Source organism: Strongylocentrotus purpuratus, unplaced genomic scaffold (assembly GCF_000002235.5).
Source record: "Strongylocentrotus purpuratus isolate Spur 01 unplaced genomic scaffold, Spur_5.0 spur5_scaffold_6, whole genome shotgun sequence".
Classification (NCBI taxonomy): domain Eukaryota; kingdom Metazoa; phylum Echinodermata; class Echinoidea; order Camarodonta; family Strongylocentrotidae; genus Strongylocentrotus; species Strongylocentrotus purpuratus.
Window position 1 is genome coordinate 44,788,108 of NW_022145612.1, and position 19,144 is coordinate 44,807,251.

Genomic DNA, 19,144 nt, shown 5'->3' on the forward strand with positions numbered 1-19,144 from the left:
AGTTAAAACTGATTACTAATCTAAGCTGTGAATCCGTGACTTTTAGGTGTGAAAAATTAGTCATTATTAGGTGTCTTAAAATACCTATTTAAAAGGTAGTCAATGTTGTCAGCAGTTCCGCGGTGATGATCTCGTGACTCAAACGGATTATTAATATATGCTGGGTATTCCGTGTTTTCCAGGTGTGAAAATGAGTTATTCTTGGGTGTCTTGATGGTTTTACAGTTACTATTTAAGTTCCGTGGTGATAATCCCGTGACTGTTGGCATATTTCTATGTTCACCAGCTGATAACTGACTGTTGGCATATTTTCATTGCACCAGTTGATTACTGGTCTGTGTGCATATTTTCAGTTGCACCAGTTGATGACTGACTGTTGGCATATTTCCAGTTGAACCAGCTGATACCAATTAATTTGCATATTGAATATGGGGTGCGTGCAGATCTATGTTTTTTTAAACAATTTATCTGAATTTACAGCATATTTCTTAATTACTGATGATTTAGTTATATGCAATTCCTTTCGAAAATACTACAAATATAAATTACCAGTTATTAGGACATTTCGCTACTTAGTATAAATTACATTTAGTTAAACATGAATAAGGGAAACATTAACTATGAACTAAAATAATTTCAATAAAATACAAATATATGAAAAAAATTCGAGTAATTGAATTATGTAAATCTACTTATTACCAATGCCTTTACATTGGAAATACAGACGTACCAACATTGAAGTGTTGTTGCCGTTCAACTGGTTGGAAGTTTTACCAAATGGTTCTAATGGCTCAGCTAGACCAGTTGAATTCTAACTGGCCTGGATCAACTGGATCATTTAGCCCATTTCAATTCCCAGGGTTACCAGTTGGCATCAACTGGTTCATCAACTGGACCAGTTGCAACTAGCTTTCTCTCCTGGGATGTTTTCACCCTCCCCCACCCCCCCCCCCACCCCCTCTAATCCCAAACTGCTTCCGGCGCGCCTGGACGTAATTATGGAAGATGCAAGACACGATGTTCAGAAACGGGATGAGAACGTCATTATTTTGGTTCATTTATTGTGTAACATTCGCGTAATTATTGGGTTGAACGCGGGTTATAGTAACATATTTCCTCTTCGACATAAATTTCACGTGAATGAAGAACATGATTCATCTCAAGTCAGACTCGTAATATTTACGTGAATTTCACGCAGATATTTTGACTAAAACTATCACTAACGCTTCACGTGTTTCTGTGACGCGATAATTTCGTTTATGAAGATGTAATTTCATAACCAAACAAACACGGGAGTATTAGGTTTACAAACCATGGTCTCCAAGGTAGGGATAATCACGTTGTTATAATGGTGATATTGCAGTGATAATTGCGTGATTTAGTGTACGTGTGTTTTAAGTGACCTATACCCCATTCACAGTGGCCTCAAACACCGCGACAGCAGCGGGACTGTCCCGCTGCTGTCGCGGTGTTGTCTTCAGTGTGAAGGCTCGGACCCGTTATAAACTATCGCGGGATAACACCGCCTCGCGATAACGCCGCGACAAACTATCGCTAGGTTCGCCTAGCTACAGCAGCGGGACAGTCCCGCTGCTGTCGCGGTGTTTACTCAGTGTGAAGGCTCTCCGCTATAACACCGCGACAAACACGTGTGATTTGTTTACTTACCTATCACTGACCTCTTTTCTCCAGCAATGGGGAACATAAAGTGAAATAGAAATAAAGTAACCAGTGGATTCAAATTGATTTATTATTATGTAGATATTATAATTATCCAAATAAAAATATTTCACACTTCAAAAAATTAAAATATTCTGACTGGAAGCAATAAAAATGCTAGTTTTTTAAAAAGTAATATGATCAAAGATACAAAAAGCAACTTGACATGTTTACCTTTTGCAATCGAAAACCCCGCGCTGAAGTATTTCCGGTCATATCGGGGTCACTCGCGGGTCATGAGCCATGCATACACGTGTTTGTTACTGAGGTAATAAAAATCACCCGCTGCAGCGTGAATGGGTACATGATATTTATCCCGCTGCTGCAGCGGGATAACTTTTCTAATGTGAATGCATTTGTAGCGGTGTTATGGCGGTGTCGCCGCTCCGCTACAACGCCGCTACAAATTTCAAAACCACTGTGAATGGGGTACTAGTGCAATAAACGTATTAACACATTTACGTAAATGTCAGGTGTTTGAAGAACTAACTCTCCTCAAGTCGATACCTTGATATTGACGTGATTTTCACGTGATTTTGTTTATTGGGACATTGGCAAATTATTATTCAATAAAATCTGAGAATGTATACTATTATCTAGATCTACTATTTTAAAATTATTTTTAAAATAATTCCATAAATTGGGGTAAAAGAAAAATGTTCCAAATATATGAGCGACAGTGTAGAACAAGTACACAAACATTCCAATTGCCAGGCCAACTTGAACTGCTCGCACCATGCATCAAATAATATGAAATTAGATGTATTGAAATGTTCCTCGATGTCATTTTCAATTTCTTATCAACCTATACAACCACCTTTGTTATATACTTTATCCTTGGTAAATACGGTTAGGATTCTTGGTGTCACGATTCAAAGTGACCTTAAGTTGAATACTAATGTAACTGGAATTATAAAGAAGAGTAATAGAAAATTATTCATGCAATATACGTAGATTTAAAACTTACAACATACCTGTTTGCGATCTGTTAATGGTTCATGTATATATTGGATATGTAAGACTAATGTACTTTGAAGTACTGTGTATTTCTTTTTTTCTGCAAGTTTGACTATCAGACAGATTAATCATATAGAAAGTATACAATAAGAGAATGCAGAATAATTCCTGGATCAAACTACAGTTCATATGTCAATACATAAGAAAGACGAGATTGCTATTTCTTTTGACTCGTATAGAAAAACTGATTTAATATTGTGCTGTTTCATTTGAGAAAAGTATGTTGTGTCAATCGTGGTTAACTCCCAAGAAAGCTACCAAATTCAATTTATGAAATGTCAAAAAATATCAATAATTTACTTGCAGAACTAAGAGATTCTAAAATAGTGCTCATTTCTAATCTCACACGCATACTCAATAATCATCATGCGAATCAAAGCTTGTAATAATCATTTATCATTTTTGTAAGGCTTTGACCTGTTTCAAATTTGTATGGTGTTAAGCTCTATCAAGTGGCTGATTTTTTTGCCTATGTCTATATGTTTACCATATAATACCTTTTCTCCATCCGTATTTGTATTTCTCCATTATTCTCTCTCTCACGTTTTCTTCTTTTTTCTACTTTACCTCTTACTTTTGTATCGTGCAATATTTTTCATTAAAAGCGGAAATGTAATCATCTTTAAATTGTATATGCCTTAATGATACTTTTTACGACATCTTTCCACATGTTATCTGACATTCATTACCTAGTATTATATGTCATTTAATATTTAATTCAATATGTTTTATTCACTATCGCACTTGTTATGTATAATGTATTTTAATCTTTGTAAAAACATGCAATTCAGTCTTTGTACTGCGAAACATGTTCGAATAAACCTTTATCGAATTGAATTGAATTAAATTTAATTGAAAGCTGTCCAGACTCCACGAGCATTCCTTATTAATACAGTTTGAAACTTTCATTTGTGGATTCATTTTTCTAATTCTAAACCTTTTGAGACGAACAGTAATGACATCATCAATCACGACAAAGACTCGTAATTAAGATAACTTGCGCATTGGTCCTGTTTCGATTTATTTTGATCTTGATTATGATAATCGCCTGAGATGTAATTTATTTGTCGTGTGAAATATAAGAAGATGAATTACGGAATTCGCTCATTAGCAGCTAGTCATGAACAACTGTGATTGCTACGGCTCTGTGAAGAAAAATCACAATTAAGAGAAAAATATGCAATATTATCTGTAAAATTCTAACTGCGATTGCTCTTTGTAAGGTTGGTACATGTATGAGACAATAATGGAGTCTATACAGTATCTAGGTCCTGCCATGAAAGACCACAAAAGCAATTATCTCAAAAGTACAGACTTTTGAAAGTATTATTCCATATGAGTTCATATACGAATTTTAACACTTCATGCGATGTTTGATAGGCCTCAGTCTAATAAGACAGACAATATCTTTTATATACATTGTAACAAATTAATTTGTTTGCTGTTTTTGCTAGTTTTGCTCGTTTTACTTTGTATATCATCTTATGTTATTAGGCCTTCTTGCCCACCTATTATTATTGTTACGTCCTTAACCATTGCAACCACCTTAATCAAATGTTAGTTTTATTTAGGGAAAGGGGAAACCTATAATCTACAAGCTGAGCTTTGTAATAGGTTCCTCATATTTCCCCCGCTATAACCTACTATTTAATCAAAATACAATTAATTTAGACGTCTTTACAAAGAATTGATTATATAATGTGATGCTTTTTATAGTATATTTCATATTGGCCCGAATTCACAAAGGAGGTTTGTCGTCAAACTGAGGTTTATGTACGTAATATGACGCGTTTTGACGCGTTTTTTACAAACCTGTTTTGTAAAAACGCGTCGAAACGCGTCATATGATGCACGGAAACTAAGGTTTGTCGACAAACCTCCTTTGTGAATTCGGGCCATTATGTTCAAATTTTGTCAATTATGTAAATTCTTTTTTTTTGTGAAATGTGAAAGAAAATAATCTTGAACTTGAAAATAAACTTTAACTTGAACTAGTTCATTCCTATTTGATACATTGAATTACATTCTTAAGAAACAGTACTTCACTAGATTTCTTCAAAAACAACTGAAAACTAACCTGTACAACTCCTCTAAATTGTTGATAGTCTAAGAGAGCATGCAGTGCCTTGTATCTTTTGTAAAAGGCGCTATATAAATCCAATTATTATTATTATTATTATTATTATTATTATTATTACATATTTTTAATATAATGTGTCGTTATGTAAACGTAGGTTGTATTTCTCTTAATGCCTTGTATTTACCAGTGATTTATTCGTGTCCTTTGATATATTTTTGATCAAGTATATAAGAATAAAAAGTTTCGAAAAAAATGAAACATTGATCTATTTAACTCATTTCTGATATTGAAGTTGTTATTTGTTTGTGAATCAGCATCGAATGTTCATTTTATTTTGCCACAAAGTTTTTGCATCTATCACACAATAAATCACATTGTTTGTAGCAGAAATGTGTTCTGTTTGTCCTATATTAAGATTACCAAAAAAAATTACACCAATGGTTTTACAGTGTTTTGGAAGATTCGTAAATATTATGAAATATGTGTGTGTGGGTGTGTGGGTGTGTATGGGTGTGCGTGTGCGTGTGGGTGTGTGGTGTGTAGGTAGGTGTGTGTGTGTGTGCGTGTGTGTGTGTGTGTGTGCGTGTTTGAAAGTGTGTGTGACATTACGCTGTAGACAATGGAGATAAGATTTGATATACAAATACTGCCTAGATGAGCTTAGAGAAAGATAATAGTCTCAAACAACTCTCATTTGCACATATCGACCTGTGTTAAGAACATGGTAACGGGCCTATACTTACCTTGATTTACTTATCTTTTTATGCTCGTTACTCCGCTCTTATGCATTTTCTACCAAAATCGTTAGGCACATTTATTTTTTATTCTTGAACATTCAGTGTGTTATGTTGGATTATATGAGAATTTATTTAGTATCATTACCAGAACGCAAGCTTATATCTTTAAGAAAGAACTCAAGTACGTCCTGCATATAGATATGACGAGAGTCGGTTGTTAAAGATGAAAAAAGAAAATGAAAGAGTTTACAAAGTGATTAAGAATCCGTCTGTTTTTCATCTTTACCTCTCCGTTTAAAGAGAGTTTTTTTTTATATAATTAAAACAAATATTTTCCTTCTTGTTTATACGTGTAGTTTCTCTCATTAATTGTGTAGTATTGTTGTAGTTGTTGCTGCTTTTTTCCCCTTCCAATCATAAAAATGTTACTTGTATTTTTTATTTTTTTGTAAGATATAAATATTTATTATGTATCACAGGGCTTCATAGAAGATCAAATGTAATTTTTATTGAAATATCCTGCTTTCCTATGCGTGAATGAATAAATAAATAAATAAAATAGTTAAGGAGAGAATAGGGAAGGCTCGTAAAAGCGAACATAAAGAATTTAATTTAATGTAATTGTAACGTTTCCTAAGTTCTGTACATCTCCTCTCTTACTCAAATTTAAATATATGTCAGAGTAGATTTTTATTCTATGTTTTTGTTTTTACCCTCATCCCTTTTGATTCTTTAATTCAAAATATTTATTATCTGTCTGTAAATAATACGATTTTAACTTACTAGTTTTGCACATGTATGTCGGGGACCCCACCAGAACTGGGTTATCCTGTTCCAGCTGCCTCATTTTTTATCTGTTATTCTTTTATATTGGAGTAGATTGGAGGCTTGGTGAATGAAATCAATCAATCCTACTATTTAATATTCATTGTCTGTTGCGTTCACTCTGAATTTAGCATGCACTTAGGATTGGCGTGTACCGGCGCGTGCATTTACACAGCAATGACGTAAATAGCGCTCCGATCGATAAAACGTCTTTACATTATATAATGCATTTGTACAGATGAATAGTTAAATCCCAGGTACATGGTTACACAACTACAAATCGGTCACCATTACTGCTTTCACCCTCGCCAAGCTACTAACACTTCCTGCATAATACCAACCTACCCCGACACATTTGTCTGCTTAAAATTTACGAGAATGGTACATGTAATACACCATGACGTGATTTTGACTTCACACATCGTCCAAGGAGTAATGAGATTTTAATTTGCCGCTTTCTTGAAAGGTTAGTTTTTCATTCATTAATGTTCCTTTTAAGATCTGTATTGTGGAAAATGGAGATGTTGAGAACATACGCCTTATTTCTAATTTATATAGCTTTGACGTTGCAAAGTTTATCGTTTTGAATATATAATATATGTGTGTGTGTGTGTGTGTGTGTGCGTTCGTGGCGTGCGAGTGTGCGTGTGTATTAGGTTTATGCGATAATGGCATACTGATATCAGTAACCTGCCAATTTTTTTTAACAACAGTTCATTTAAATGGTTCATTGTAATTTTTTTCTTCTCACAAAGTATACTCCACCTCGGCAGTGGGGGATCCTATCCCGGTCATGGAGGTTGGTCCCGAGGTCGACGCCCATGATGATGGTGATAACCAACATGACCCAAAAACTAAGAAAAATGAAGGAAGGAATGAGAAAGATGAACAAAACAAGGAGAAAACAACTGGCTTTTTGCATAGGTAAACAATTTTAATTTCCTCGAAATTCTTCCCTTACTCCTTCCTCTCCTCCTTTACTTCCTTGTTAGTGACTGCAATGAGCTAGGCAGTAAGAGGGACTTAGTAACATTGTTTAGATGAGAGAAAATGGTGCTTAGGTAAAGACTTCATTGCTAGATGTACAATTAAAGATAATCTAAACGTTTAAATGAAAACAGACCAATAATAATGATAACAAATTGGAAAAAAACCTGATCTGATCGTTTCCTTAATTCTCCAAACTATATCATTACAATGTAATTACATTTTAGGTGAATGTAAATCGTCACAAAGCACTGAATAGGCTTTATATACCATTCCAAGCATTTAAGTGTTGACAGGTTTTTAAAAGCCTATCGTATGTCTCATTTTCATGGGAAAATGGTTGGGGATAAATTACTGTTAAAGTGTGTTGCATAATTATCTTTGTCGTTTGATAATTTTTGTTCAGGATCTGTTACATGTTAGAGGGTTAGTACAGTTGAAGGAATATAAAAAGTAATATTTCATACACAAATTACGCAGTTTTTTCATCAACCGTCAACAATGTTACCGAGTCACTTTAATGTGGAAAAAACAAATATTTATCAAACGTATCGGGGATATACATAGCAATTTACAACCACTGCATCAGCTGTATAATTACTAGGGATGGTTGATTGTCAGCTCATTCCGGTCTACTGAAACCCCGGAGACAATTTGGGTATTACGATAGGAAGTGAGAGATAAGCCAGTTATTAAGGATAAAACTGTAGTAATCACTCTGTTGTCATCAATTCAGATATGATTAAATTCACTTGCTGTCTTTTCTTTGGCATCTTACACAGCTATGCTCGGTTCCTTGTTCGATTTCCCTCGATTGTCCTCCTTCTTGTTCTCCTCTGCGTCGTTGCAACAGGAGTCCTAGCGGTGTTTTTCAGCCCGGTACCTTCATTTTCTGATCCAACAGAGGTACGCTATCATTCTTAATAGTTAAAATGTTATCAATCTGTTTCTTTTTATCTTAACATAAAATATACATTTATATCTGAACAAATATAAACATGAAACAGGTCAACCAAAGATACATACAATTAAAAAAGATTGTATGATATGAATACGATGACGGTTAAGTATTGTTGACATTAACATGCATGGTAGGACATGTTTCATGATACAAGACATCTTTAAAACGTGATGTCATCGATTCGACATCTGCCATAATTATGTCTATCCGAATTTCACAAACAACTTCTTTTAAATACAAGATATTAGTATCAGGGTGGACTTCCCATTTAACAAGTAAAAGACGAATTTCCTATATGAACAATAAATCGTTTACTTATCGCGCTTATACTCTTATACTTATGTTTCTTCTAGTTCTACTTATTAACTGTCGAGTAATTTTCATGTGGTACTCTATTTTATATTCATATTTTAAAGGGGTTCCAAGCTCGAGGGACTGTTATTAGCGGACGACTTTGGGCCTATCAACGAATGACAGAGGAAACGCAGTTGTTTTCTCCTAACCCATCAGCGGCCAGTTCGAATATCAGTCGACGCAGTCTTTCAGAGACCTCGAGATCTCGAGAGGAAAGAGATGTTGGCAACGATACAATACTACATGTTGAAACATGCGGTGCTTATCGTAAGTATGAGATAATTATGAATCACAAGAATTCTATTTACAATACTTATTCCGTTTTAGTTACCCATGGCAACCACACGCTCTTCCTGCAAGCCATGCAATTATCATTACCCCGGCATCGCTAGGTATATATTTAATACACCTGAATAGTGCAGCGGCTTAGCAAGAAAATTGTGCACTTTTTGATAAAAGCATGAAACTTCTAGCATAGTTTGCTTTCACCATAAGATTTATTTTCAGATGTGGAGGGAAGTCAGATTTGACCTCTGATGACCCTGAGAGGTCAAATCCAAAATGGCCGCCAGGCCGCATGGTCTAATGTACAAACATGCTTAAGTTTTGAACCAAATAGTCCAGAGAAACGTTTAAGGTGTCATTTCCAACTAACTTGGGGATGCCAATTCATTTGGTAATACTTTTGAGATCGCCTGAACTCAGGGTTTTGCATTTAGGTCAAGGTCAAGGTCAAAATTGACTAAAAATAGCAAGTTTTGAATGGTTACAAATGATTAAATCTCATTTATTTGTCATTTGTTCTCAAATTTCTTTAGGAATGGTTCCCCTGCATAGTCCTCCACCTTAATCCTTTTCAGGTAGTCTATTTCAGTTTGATTTGACCTCTGATGACCCTGAGAGGTCAAATCTAAAATGGCCGCCAGGCCGCATGGTCTAATGTACAAACATGCTTAAGTTTTGAACTAAATAGTCCAGAGAAACGTTTAAGGTGTCATTTCCAACTAACTTGGGGATGCCAATTCATTTGGTAATACTTTTGAGATCGCCTGAACTCAGGGTTTTGCATTTAGGTCAAGGTCAAGGTCAAAATTGACTAAAAATAGCAAGTTTTGAATGGTTACAAATGGTTAAATCTCATTTATTTGTCATTCGTTCTCAAATTTCTTTAGGAATGGTTCCCCTGCATAGTCCTCCACCTTAATCCTTTTCAGGTAGTCTATTTCAGTTTGATTTGACCTCTGATGACCCTGAGAGGTCAAATCCAAAATGGCCGCCAGGCCGCATGGTCTAATGTACAACCATGCTTAAGTTTTGAACCAAATAGTCCAGAGAAACGTTTAAGGTGTCATTTCCAACTAACTTGGGGATGCCAGTTCATCTGGTAGTACATTTGAGATCGCCAGAACTCAGGGTGTGGCATTTATGTCAAGGTCGAGGTCAAAATTGACTAAAAAAAGCAAGTTTTGAATGGTTACAGAAGGTTAAATCCCCATTATTTGTCATTTGTTCTCCCTAGCTATGTTCTCAAATTTATTAAGGAATGGTTCCCCTGCAGAGTTCTCCACCTTAATCCTTTTCAGTTGGTTTATTTAACAGTTTGATGTGACCTCTGATGACTCTAAGAGGTCAAATCCAAAATAGCCGCCAGTCCGCATGGTCTAATGTACAAACGTGGTAACTTTTGAACCAAAAAGTGTAGAAAAACGTTTGAGGTGTCATTTCCAACTAACTTGGGGATGCCAATTCATTACGTAATACATTGAGATCGCCAGAACTCAGGGATTTGCAATAAGGTCAAGTTAAAGGTCATATTAGGCCAAAAAAGTGCTGTTTTCTTTTTAAAAATAAACTTTGCCTCTATTTTGACACTTAAGGTTTCATTATTTTAAAAATTAATAAAAAGACCCGTGTACCACCACTTTGACTATCCAGGGCCAAATTTCATAGAGCTGCTTATCGGCTGGTTCTGTGCTTACGTATTAATTTCTACTTCAAAGCACTGCTAACCGTAAGCACACGAAAATGCATTAACCTTACGCTGCTTACTGGACGAAAATGAATTTTATGAAAGTAACAATGCAATCCATTGTGAACGTACAAGGTGGACGCCTTGTTTTCTTGCTAACCAAATTTGTCTGCTACAGTTATAGCACGAAAATTTGCTTACCGGTTAGCAGCTTTATGAAATTGGGCCCAGAAGACAAAAAAAGCTATTCCAAATACGACCTAAAACCTGTTCATAACCACAGCTATAGACAATTACATGAATTTAGCACTGTCCACAACTTATGCATATCCTAATGATGGTAACGATCAAAATCTAACAGTCTCCAGAACAAGATCACAGTTCAGTGCATCCTTTCTTGCAGCGACAGTGGATTATTCATGCCACAATTTTTATGCTTCCGGGAGAGTGGTCCAAAGAGGCTGCCACCCAGTTGTTTCGTTTGTCCAGCCCAAGTCAGATGGCTCTGCATCTCTGGATTCTTGGCCAATATCTGGTTTCAACAGTTGGCCTGGTAGCAAGTGCGCTTGAGGTGCTGCTTGAGTGCTGCCTGGGATGGAGGAAAGTTCTCCAGGTTTCTAGACTTCTGTGCGAAGAGCTGTTTCCTGGCATCATTTACTATCATGCTCTCACTGGTTCGGTCGTATTAGCACCACAAATCGCTCTGGCAGTAACATTGATCCTTCACTGACCTCCCTAGGCATGCACAGGAGTTCATTGAAGGAATCATTCACCTCTGGGAAAGACTTCTAAATTTTTCCTGTGAATGTAGAAACAGTGTGACACCCGGTGAACATGAAAGATTGGAAGAGTCATACATTGTGTCAGACTCATGGTGGCAACTATCATGATTTTATGAAAAGCCTTGTACCGAAAGCTTGATCTGACACCAAAAGCGATCCCCAGCATCAGGAGCTGTCTTGCTAAATGAAACCACGGCCAGTTCAACCGCATCAGTACCAACAATACGTATGGATACCCTTTTACACCCATTGGACAAGGCCTGCCAAGTGTGACTCAGCAGCAGAGCAGACTACTCCACTTCAATCTGTTGCATATTATACAGTTCCTTGCCCTGTGGTAGAGGAAGGTAAACGGCTTCGCATGACATGAAATCAAACAATTCGGTTTTGTTCTCATTGAATCGAAGGAAGTCCTTCCAGCTTTCTGGCAGCAAAATAGAAGGAGCCACCCTTTTCCTGGTGCCCTTTCCCTTTTCCTGCCCTATTGAGGCTTTCAGGCTAGCAGGTAAGTATACACCATAGCCAAGGTCGATGCGGATGCTTTTCTCGAGTTGAGCAAAGATGTATGGGGCAAACACTTTTTCTCCATACTCTTGAAATGTTCTTGATGTTCCAGGGTTGAGCATTTGAACCACAGCTTCACCATCAATAATTATTGCTTGGGCCACAGGTGCACTATTGTTTTCGAGCAGATTTGATTCCAGGCAGCGAAGTAGATCTGCTTTAACTCCAAACCGCATTTACCTCCAGTTAACAAAGCTGGCGGGACTACCTGGTTTTCATGAGAGAAGAAATTGTCCATATCTCAAATCCATATCCTCAAAAAGAGACCACAGTCACTCTTAAGTGCTGCAAGCTGTGCCTTCTGTTTTAACATAATAACCTTCGCCGGCTGCCGACTGAAAAATGGCAACTTGTTCGTATGAAGTGTTTGTGTGACAGCTAGGTGTCGTACACTGCTCTAGCCTTTCTGTCACAAACTTTGTGTACTGCTCACCTAGGGTCTCAATCCTTCTCCCCGTTTCAGCCAATTGGATGTCCATGATATGTCGCTTGTGCCAATGACTAGTATGTCTTGACTTTGTTCTAGAGATGGATTCCCCATCTCTTTCAGTACTGTCAGAAGTTCCCATCCCTCAAGAATGCTACCTGCACTCCAGGTTGCTGGTCAAGGTGATGTTTGTATAGTGTTAGCAGAAACGTTAGTTTGCTTTATGGCATGTTCCTCAAACTCTGTAGCGATTATTTAAATTACTTAAACCAAATAAAACACAACGTAACTTAAAGAACATCTTACCAGTATTATTGAGCAGTAACGGAAAGGAGCAGTTTCCCTGACTTGAATTGAGGTTTGTACCGTATACTGCCTAGCTGCCCACTGACCATGCTATATGCATATGGTCAGTTACAAGACAACTACTGGTTTGGTGCTATAATTAGTGAAATAAACTAACTGACAGGGATTACGATGGAGACTATGCAGGGGAACCACTCCTAAAGAAATGTGAGAACATAGGGGGACAAATAAATGGGAAAACTTTTTGTAAACATTCAAAACTTGCTATTTTTTTAGTCAATTTTGACCTTGACCTTGACTTCATGCAAAGCCCAGAGTTCTGGCGTACCCAAAAGTATTACCAAATGAATTGGCATCCCCAACTTAGTTGGAAATGACACCTTACACGTTTTTCTGGACTATTTAGTTCAAGAGTTAAGCGTGTTTGGACAATTATTAGACTATGCGGCGGACTGGCAGCCATTTTTGATTTGACCTCTCAGGGTCATCAGAGGTCAAATCTGATTTCGCTCTACATCTGAAAATGAATCTCATGGTCTGCAGGGGAACCACTCTTAAAGAAATTTGAGAACATAGGAGCGAACAAATGACAAATAAATGGGATTTGTTTCGTTGTAAACATTGAAAACTTGCTATTTTTAGTCAATTTTGACCTTAACCTTGACCTAAATGCCAAAACCCGAAATCTGGCGATCTCAAAAGTATTACCAAATGCATTGGCATCCTCAATTTAGTTGGAAACGACACCTTAAATGTTTTTCTGGACTATTTGGTTCAAAAGTTAAGCGTGTTTGTACATTAGACCATGCGGACTGGCGGCCATTTTGAATTTGACCTCTCAGGGTCATCAGAGGTCAAATCTGACTTCCCTCCACATCTGAAAATGAATCTTATGGTCTAAACTAACTATGCTAGAAGTTTCATGCTTTTATCAAAAAGTGCACAATTCTCGTTATATGGGGAGCTAATCCGCTGTACTAGAATAGCGAGGCACAAATGTGCGCCAAACACCTTGCCCGAGGATGTAAGCACCGAAAAAGATTTGAATCCGGGACCTGTAGTGTGAGAGTCAAGAGCCTTCACCAATATACCACAGTGCCCTCAATGATCCCTGCCTGGTTAGTGTTGTTATCATCAGTGTCGTAGCGTTAGTCCTATCCTTGGTTTGGGGGCATCAACATAATCAATCACCAGGGTGTGGTTTATTCACTACCTGGCCGAAAAATACATTTAAGTTCAAAGGGCAGGAATAGTTTGCATGCTCTCTTATTCGTACAGCACTTTGACGGAGTAGTGAAATATGGAGCAGTGATTTTTCTCTTACATGTTGTTTCTGGTTATTTACGGGGGCACCTCCGATCATGCCCCATACCGAAATACACTACCGGTCAACGCTGTAATTATCTTTAAGGTTGTACCATTTTCATCCTCACCATCGATATTATTGCGATTGGGATTTTTATGATAATAACAAGCAGCACAACGATTTCAATATGATTGTGTCTTCCATAAGTCGAGAAGGGCCAAATGGTATAAACTTAGAGAATTGTAAGCTAATACCCATTGAAATAATTCAATGTCATTGATGTAGAAAATGCAAAAAATTACTTTTATACATTCTTGATAAAATATTTATGTGGTTAATTGTTGATCACTTTACTATAAAGCTAGTAAGATTCAGTCCATGATAAAAAGTCATTCTTGTCCTGTTATTCCCCTTTCCAGTTTCCAGTCGTCTTCGGATGTTGTATCGAGCCTCTGGCTCTTTAGAAATGTTTACCGCTGACGTCATGAAAGCTGTTTGTCAACACGACACTGTCAACTTTCGTAGTCAGAACATCTTCAACCAATCGTGCGGCTTGTATAATTCGACGGGGGACTGCTGTCCAACCTGGTCAATGGGATACATGGTAGCCCTGATCGCTGGCAAGGATTCTTGCGATGATATCAACGAAGGAGATTTGGAAACCACAAGGACATTGTTACACGAATGCATTCAGTATTATACTACAGGATGTCTTGAGGGCGGCGCCACTTGCCAAAATGTGCCTGCCAATTGCACAGAGCTAGGCAGCATTCATACAATACTTCATTATCTAACACCTAGTTATTTCGCTGAAAATGTAGAAAACGACAATTATGACTTGGAAGTAGCGCTTGTCCTTTCTCCTCTTTGGTCGTACCATGACGACACATTTAACTTCTATGAAATGCACATGGGGACATCATCATTGAAAAGTAATGTTCTTGAGATCATAGCAATTGGTTCTGGTATAAAGTTTGATGTGTTTGACCAATTCGTGTTCTCCGACTCGGTTTTTATTGCCATTGGTTGTGTCAGTGTGATATTTATAATCTGGGTTTATGTCGGTTCAATTTTCGTAACTGCTATGACGATGGTAAGCATTATCCTGTCTATGGTTGTCGCTTTCTTTCTTTATCACGTCATATATAGAATTCCGTTTTTTCCCTTCATCAATGTCATAACTGCTATTCTTATCATTGGAATCGGCGCTGATGACTGTTTTGTCTATGTAGATATCTGGAAGGCCACAAAGAAAGAGATAGGTGGAGGTAGGGATAACCTTCTTCCTATCCTCATTGAAACAGTGAAACATGCCTCGATCACCATGTTTGTGACCAGTCTAACAACATCATCTGCTCTTTTTGCGGGAGTTGTCAGTACAATCACAGCACTGCGGTGCTTCTCAGTATTTGCTGGAAGTGCTATCTTGGTCAATTTTGTCCTGACGTTGACATGGATACCTGCAGCAGTTATGATTCACGAAAAGTACTTTCTATGGGAGGAAGACGAGCCGTCATCGTGTAGGTGCTGTGGTTGTTGGTATGCAGTAGGACGGTTTTATGATCGAATTGCTAACATTGGCAGGGAGTTCTTTGAAGATTACTTACCGATTATAATAACTAAATTACGTTTCTTTTGGATTATTGTCTTGAGCGCTTTCGGCATCGGAGGTTTCTGTGTTGTTTTTGTGGCTCCAAGATTACGTCTACCTTCTCAATCAGAATTCCAAGTATTCAGAACAAGTAACATTTTTGAGCAATACGATCAAATCTATAAAGGAAGGTTTAGTTTTGAAAAAGATTCAGCGAGGCTGATGCCGGCAATCATTGTTTGGGGAGTAAAACCTCTTGACAATGGGAATCTTTGGAGTGCTGATGGAGAAGGAACTACGGTGTTGGATGAAACGTTTGACGTGACGTCTCCTGAAGCACAACAGTGGTTGTATGATCTGTGCATAGATTTTAAGAATTCAAGTTTCCATGACACCAGCGCGGGTTCAGGAGACGAATTTTGTTTTATTGATGCATTTCGGAGTTTTATGGAGGATAATACATGTATAAATCCTTCGACAGGCGGGGATCTGGGTCAATGCTGTAACCAATCTTCATTTCCATATCCTAGTGATGTATTCAGCCAATGTGCAATTACTTTCAGTGAGATACAATGTCAACTCTATGGTTGTGAATCGAATGCTCCTGGATTACGTTATAATTCTGATCAGGACATGGTTGCAATGTATATTTACTTACAAACAAACATCAAAGAATCGCAGGATTTCAATGCTATGAATCAATTCTGGGAAGATGTTAATGACTGGGTAGAAGAAAGAATAAGCTCAGCTCCGACAGGCATGCAAACAGGCTGGTTTATAAGTGTCGGTGATTATCAGATGTCTTTCTTTGACCTTCAAAGAGGCCTCGCAACTGGTGCACCTCTCTCGGTCGGTATATCACTAGCGGTTGCTGCTTGCGTTCTTCTTTTAGCAATAAGGAACATCTTGGTGACGTTATATGCCATCTATTCTATTGCTTGTGCTGTTTTTGTTGTCATTGCTTCTGTCGTTCTTATGGGATGGGAACTTAATATATTTGAATCTGTTGTTCTGTCCCTTGCTGTTGGTCTTTCAGTTGATTTTACGATCCATTTAGGCGTTGCTTATCGTCAGTCTACTGCATTTGATCGTGAGTCACGATCAATGTATGCCCTTCGATCACTCGGTGCTGCCATTACGCTGGCGGCCATCAGTACCTTCATAGCAGGCGCCTGTATGTTACCTGCCACAGTTCTTAGCTATGTTCAGCTTGGGACTTTTCTTACACTTGTCATGGCAATCAGTTGGGTCTATGGAATATTCCTATTTGTATCGCTATGTAGGACGATAGGACCAGAGGGTACGTTTGCCCAAATATCGCGGTCCTGTTGTCGACGTAACCCTCGTGTCACACCTGAGGGGGAGGGACACGTTGATGAATACTCGGTTAAGCCAGTCCAGAAGGGTGTTTCGATGGGTAGCCACACGGATGTTATGTCAGTTACCTCTTTGCCTAATGAAAATTCTAACTGAAACTGCTGCGTAATGGAAGCCAGTCAAAATTAGTCAATAAACCGACGAAGTGTGTGCGTGTATGTGTGTGTGGCCTAGGCCTCTTAGAACCGATAGTTTTCTTTATCATTATTTTTCGTAAATATATCTAGAAGGCAAATCATAGAAACAAGTTATTTACAGTCTTAGAGGAATCGCAAAAAAGAACAAATCATGGAAGTTATGAATTTTTAAAAAATAGATGGCTAATGATATGTGCTCATTTGGTCACGGTTTATACACTTGACTTCTCCTCAACTAGGTGTTTATAAAATAATGATTATGCAGAGTATGTAACCTTGAAATTCAGAAAAAAGGGATTTTATTAATGCAATCGTTCTATGACACAACGAATGGAATCCCTTGCTATATGACTTCACACACGATTCCGTTTCTTAAATTTTCTGCTTGTATTTGTGTGTTTATTTGTTTGTTTGTTTATTTGCTTGTCTTAGCCCAGTGATATACACCTATTTTTTTTTAGATCAAATGTTTGCAGCCAGTAGTTTAATGTTAACCAAAAGTAAACGTAAGCACAAAAGTTATTTCTTTACTCGTCTTTATTTTACTCTTTACTTATCGCTTTACTTCCAGTCAGAATAAACCTGTTCCTCGTTAATTACTGCTGAATCTATCACTGAATGTATTTACATTGTTTATCAGTTCGCTCTTCCAAATACTTTCATGATAAACGTAGTGTTTATATCAAATACTATAGACTGAATTTGGAGGCTTTTGATTGTGCATATAATTTTCCCCCTAAAATTCCTGGGAAAATGAAGTTAACTAAACGCACGAAGACATATAATCATCAACGAATAAGAATCTTTGATATTTTCTTCCACGATGAGTTCGTTTTTCTCGATTATCTTCGGAAGAGCTTGGGTTGGTTTGTCATAATATTCCAATCATGAACTTAGGTTAGGTACACTGATATTCGGGAAAAAATACATAATTCTGTGAAAAGATCGAGAATATTTAATGTTTTTTATCATAATTTTGCAATATCTCAGTTTTCCCATTGGCAAAAAAGAAATCTTTTGCACGATATATAATATCTTCTTTTATGTCTATGGCTTTGTAATTTAAGTGATTTTTATATACACAGTATTATATATACAGTTTATTTGATAAACTAAAATACAGATGTATATTTATAATTAAGGATTTTATATTTATGATAATCAAATTACATTGAAATTGTATTACAGTTTCATCAAATAAAGTTTTTATGGTTGTGACATTGATACTACGTCATTATTTTTCCTTATCTAAAACATAAATTATTAAAATGTATTTTTGGATTTTTTTTAATGAAATTACATTGAAATTTGTATTACAGTTTCATCAAATAAAGTTTTTATGGTTGTGACATTGATACTACGTCATTATTTTTCCTTATCTAAAACATAAGTGATTAAAATGTATTTTTGGATTTTTTTTTAATATAAAATATTGATTTTCAAATACATGGCTATAGCCTACGAGACGGCAGTTTCGTGGGCTGTCGGTCCACTGGGAGGTCCAGAAGTACGAAGATGTTTTTTTGTTTGCACGGAATAAGAAAGAAAGAGAGAAAGATAGAGAGGGGAGAGAGAGGGAGAGAGAGAGAGAGAGAGCAAAGGGAGATGGTGACGGGGGGGGGGGGTACGACGGGATAGAGTAACATCCAACCTGTCCCCTTCGGCCCTATAGGATAAACGGCTTGTCTAAACGCAACTGGATTAGAAAAGTATAATAATAGGCTATATACACGTAGGATTCACGTAGTGGAGGATTTACTATAACTAGAGCAAATGGGAAATGCTAAATATTCTTTCTGACTGGCAAATTTCCTGCCCCCCTCTCTCTCTCTCTCGCTCTCGATCTAACACTTTCTTTCCCTCTCTGTTTCCACTCGGTTCATGTATTTCGTGCCCAATCGTTTTCCCTCATCCACTCTCAGGCTTTGACTGATGTCAGCTACCCCCTCCATTTTATTTTTTTACCACGCCACCATAACTGCCTCTCTCGGAGCTCCCCCGATAT

At 37.3% G+C, this 19,144-nt stretch overlaps 1 protein-coding gene across 1 annotated transcript; it reads left to right on the forward strand.

Moving 5' to 3' along the window:
• The first annotated feature begins 6,637 nt into the window (after window positions 1-6,637).
• LOC115919282 (protein dispatched homolog 1-like) lies at window positions 6,638-18,494 on the forward strand. The gene is made up of 5 exons (XM_030972681.1): window positions 6,638-6,844; window positions 7,134-7,302; window positions 8,148-8,271; window positions 8,743-8,947; window positions 14,454-18,494. Exons 2-5 carry the CDS (start codon window positions 7,172-7,174, stop codon window positions 17,096-17,098), a joined length of 3,105 nt encoding a protein of 1,034 aa, XP_030828541.1. The 5' UTR covers window positions 6,638-6,844; window positions 7,134-7,171; the 3' UTR covers window positions 17,099-18,494.
• The last annotated feature ends 650 nt before the right edge of the window (window positions 18,495-19,144 follow it).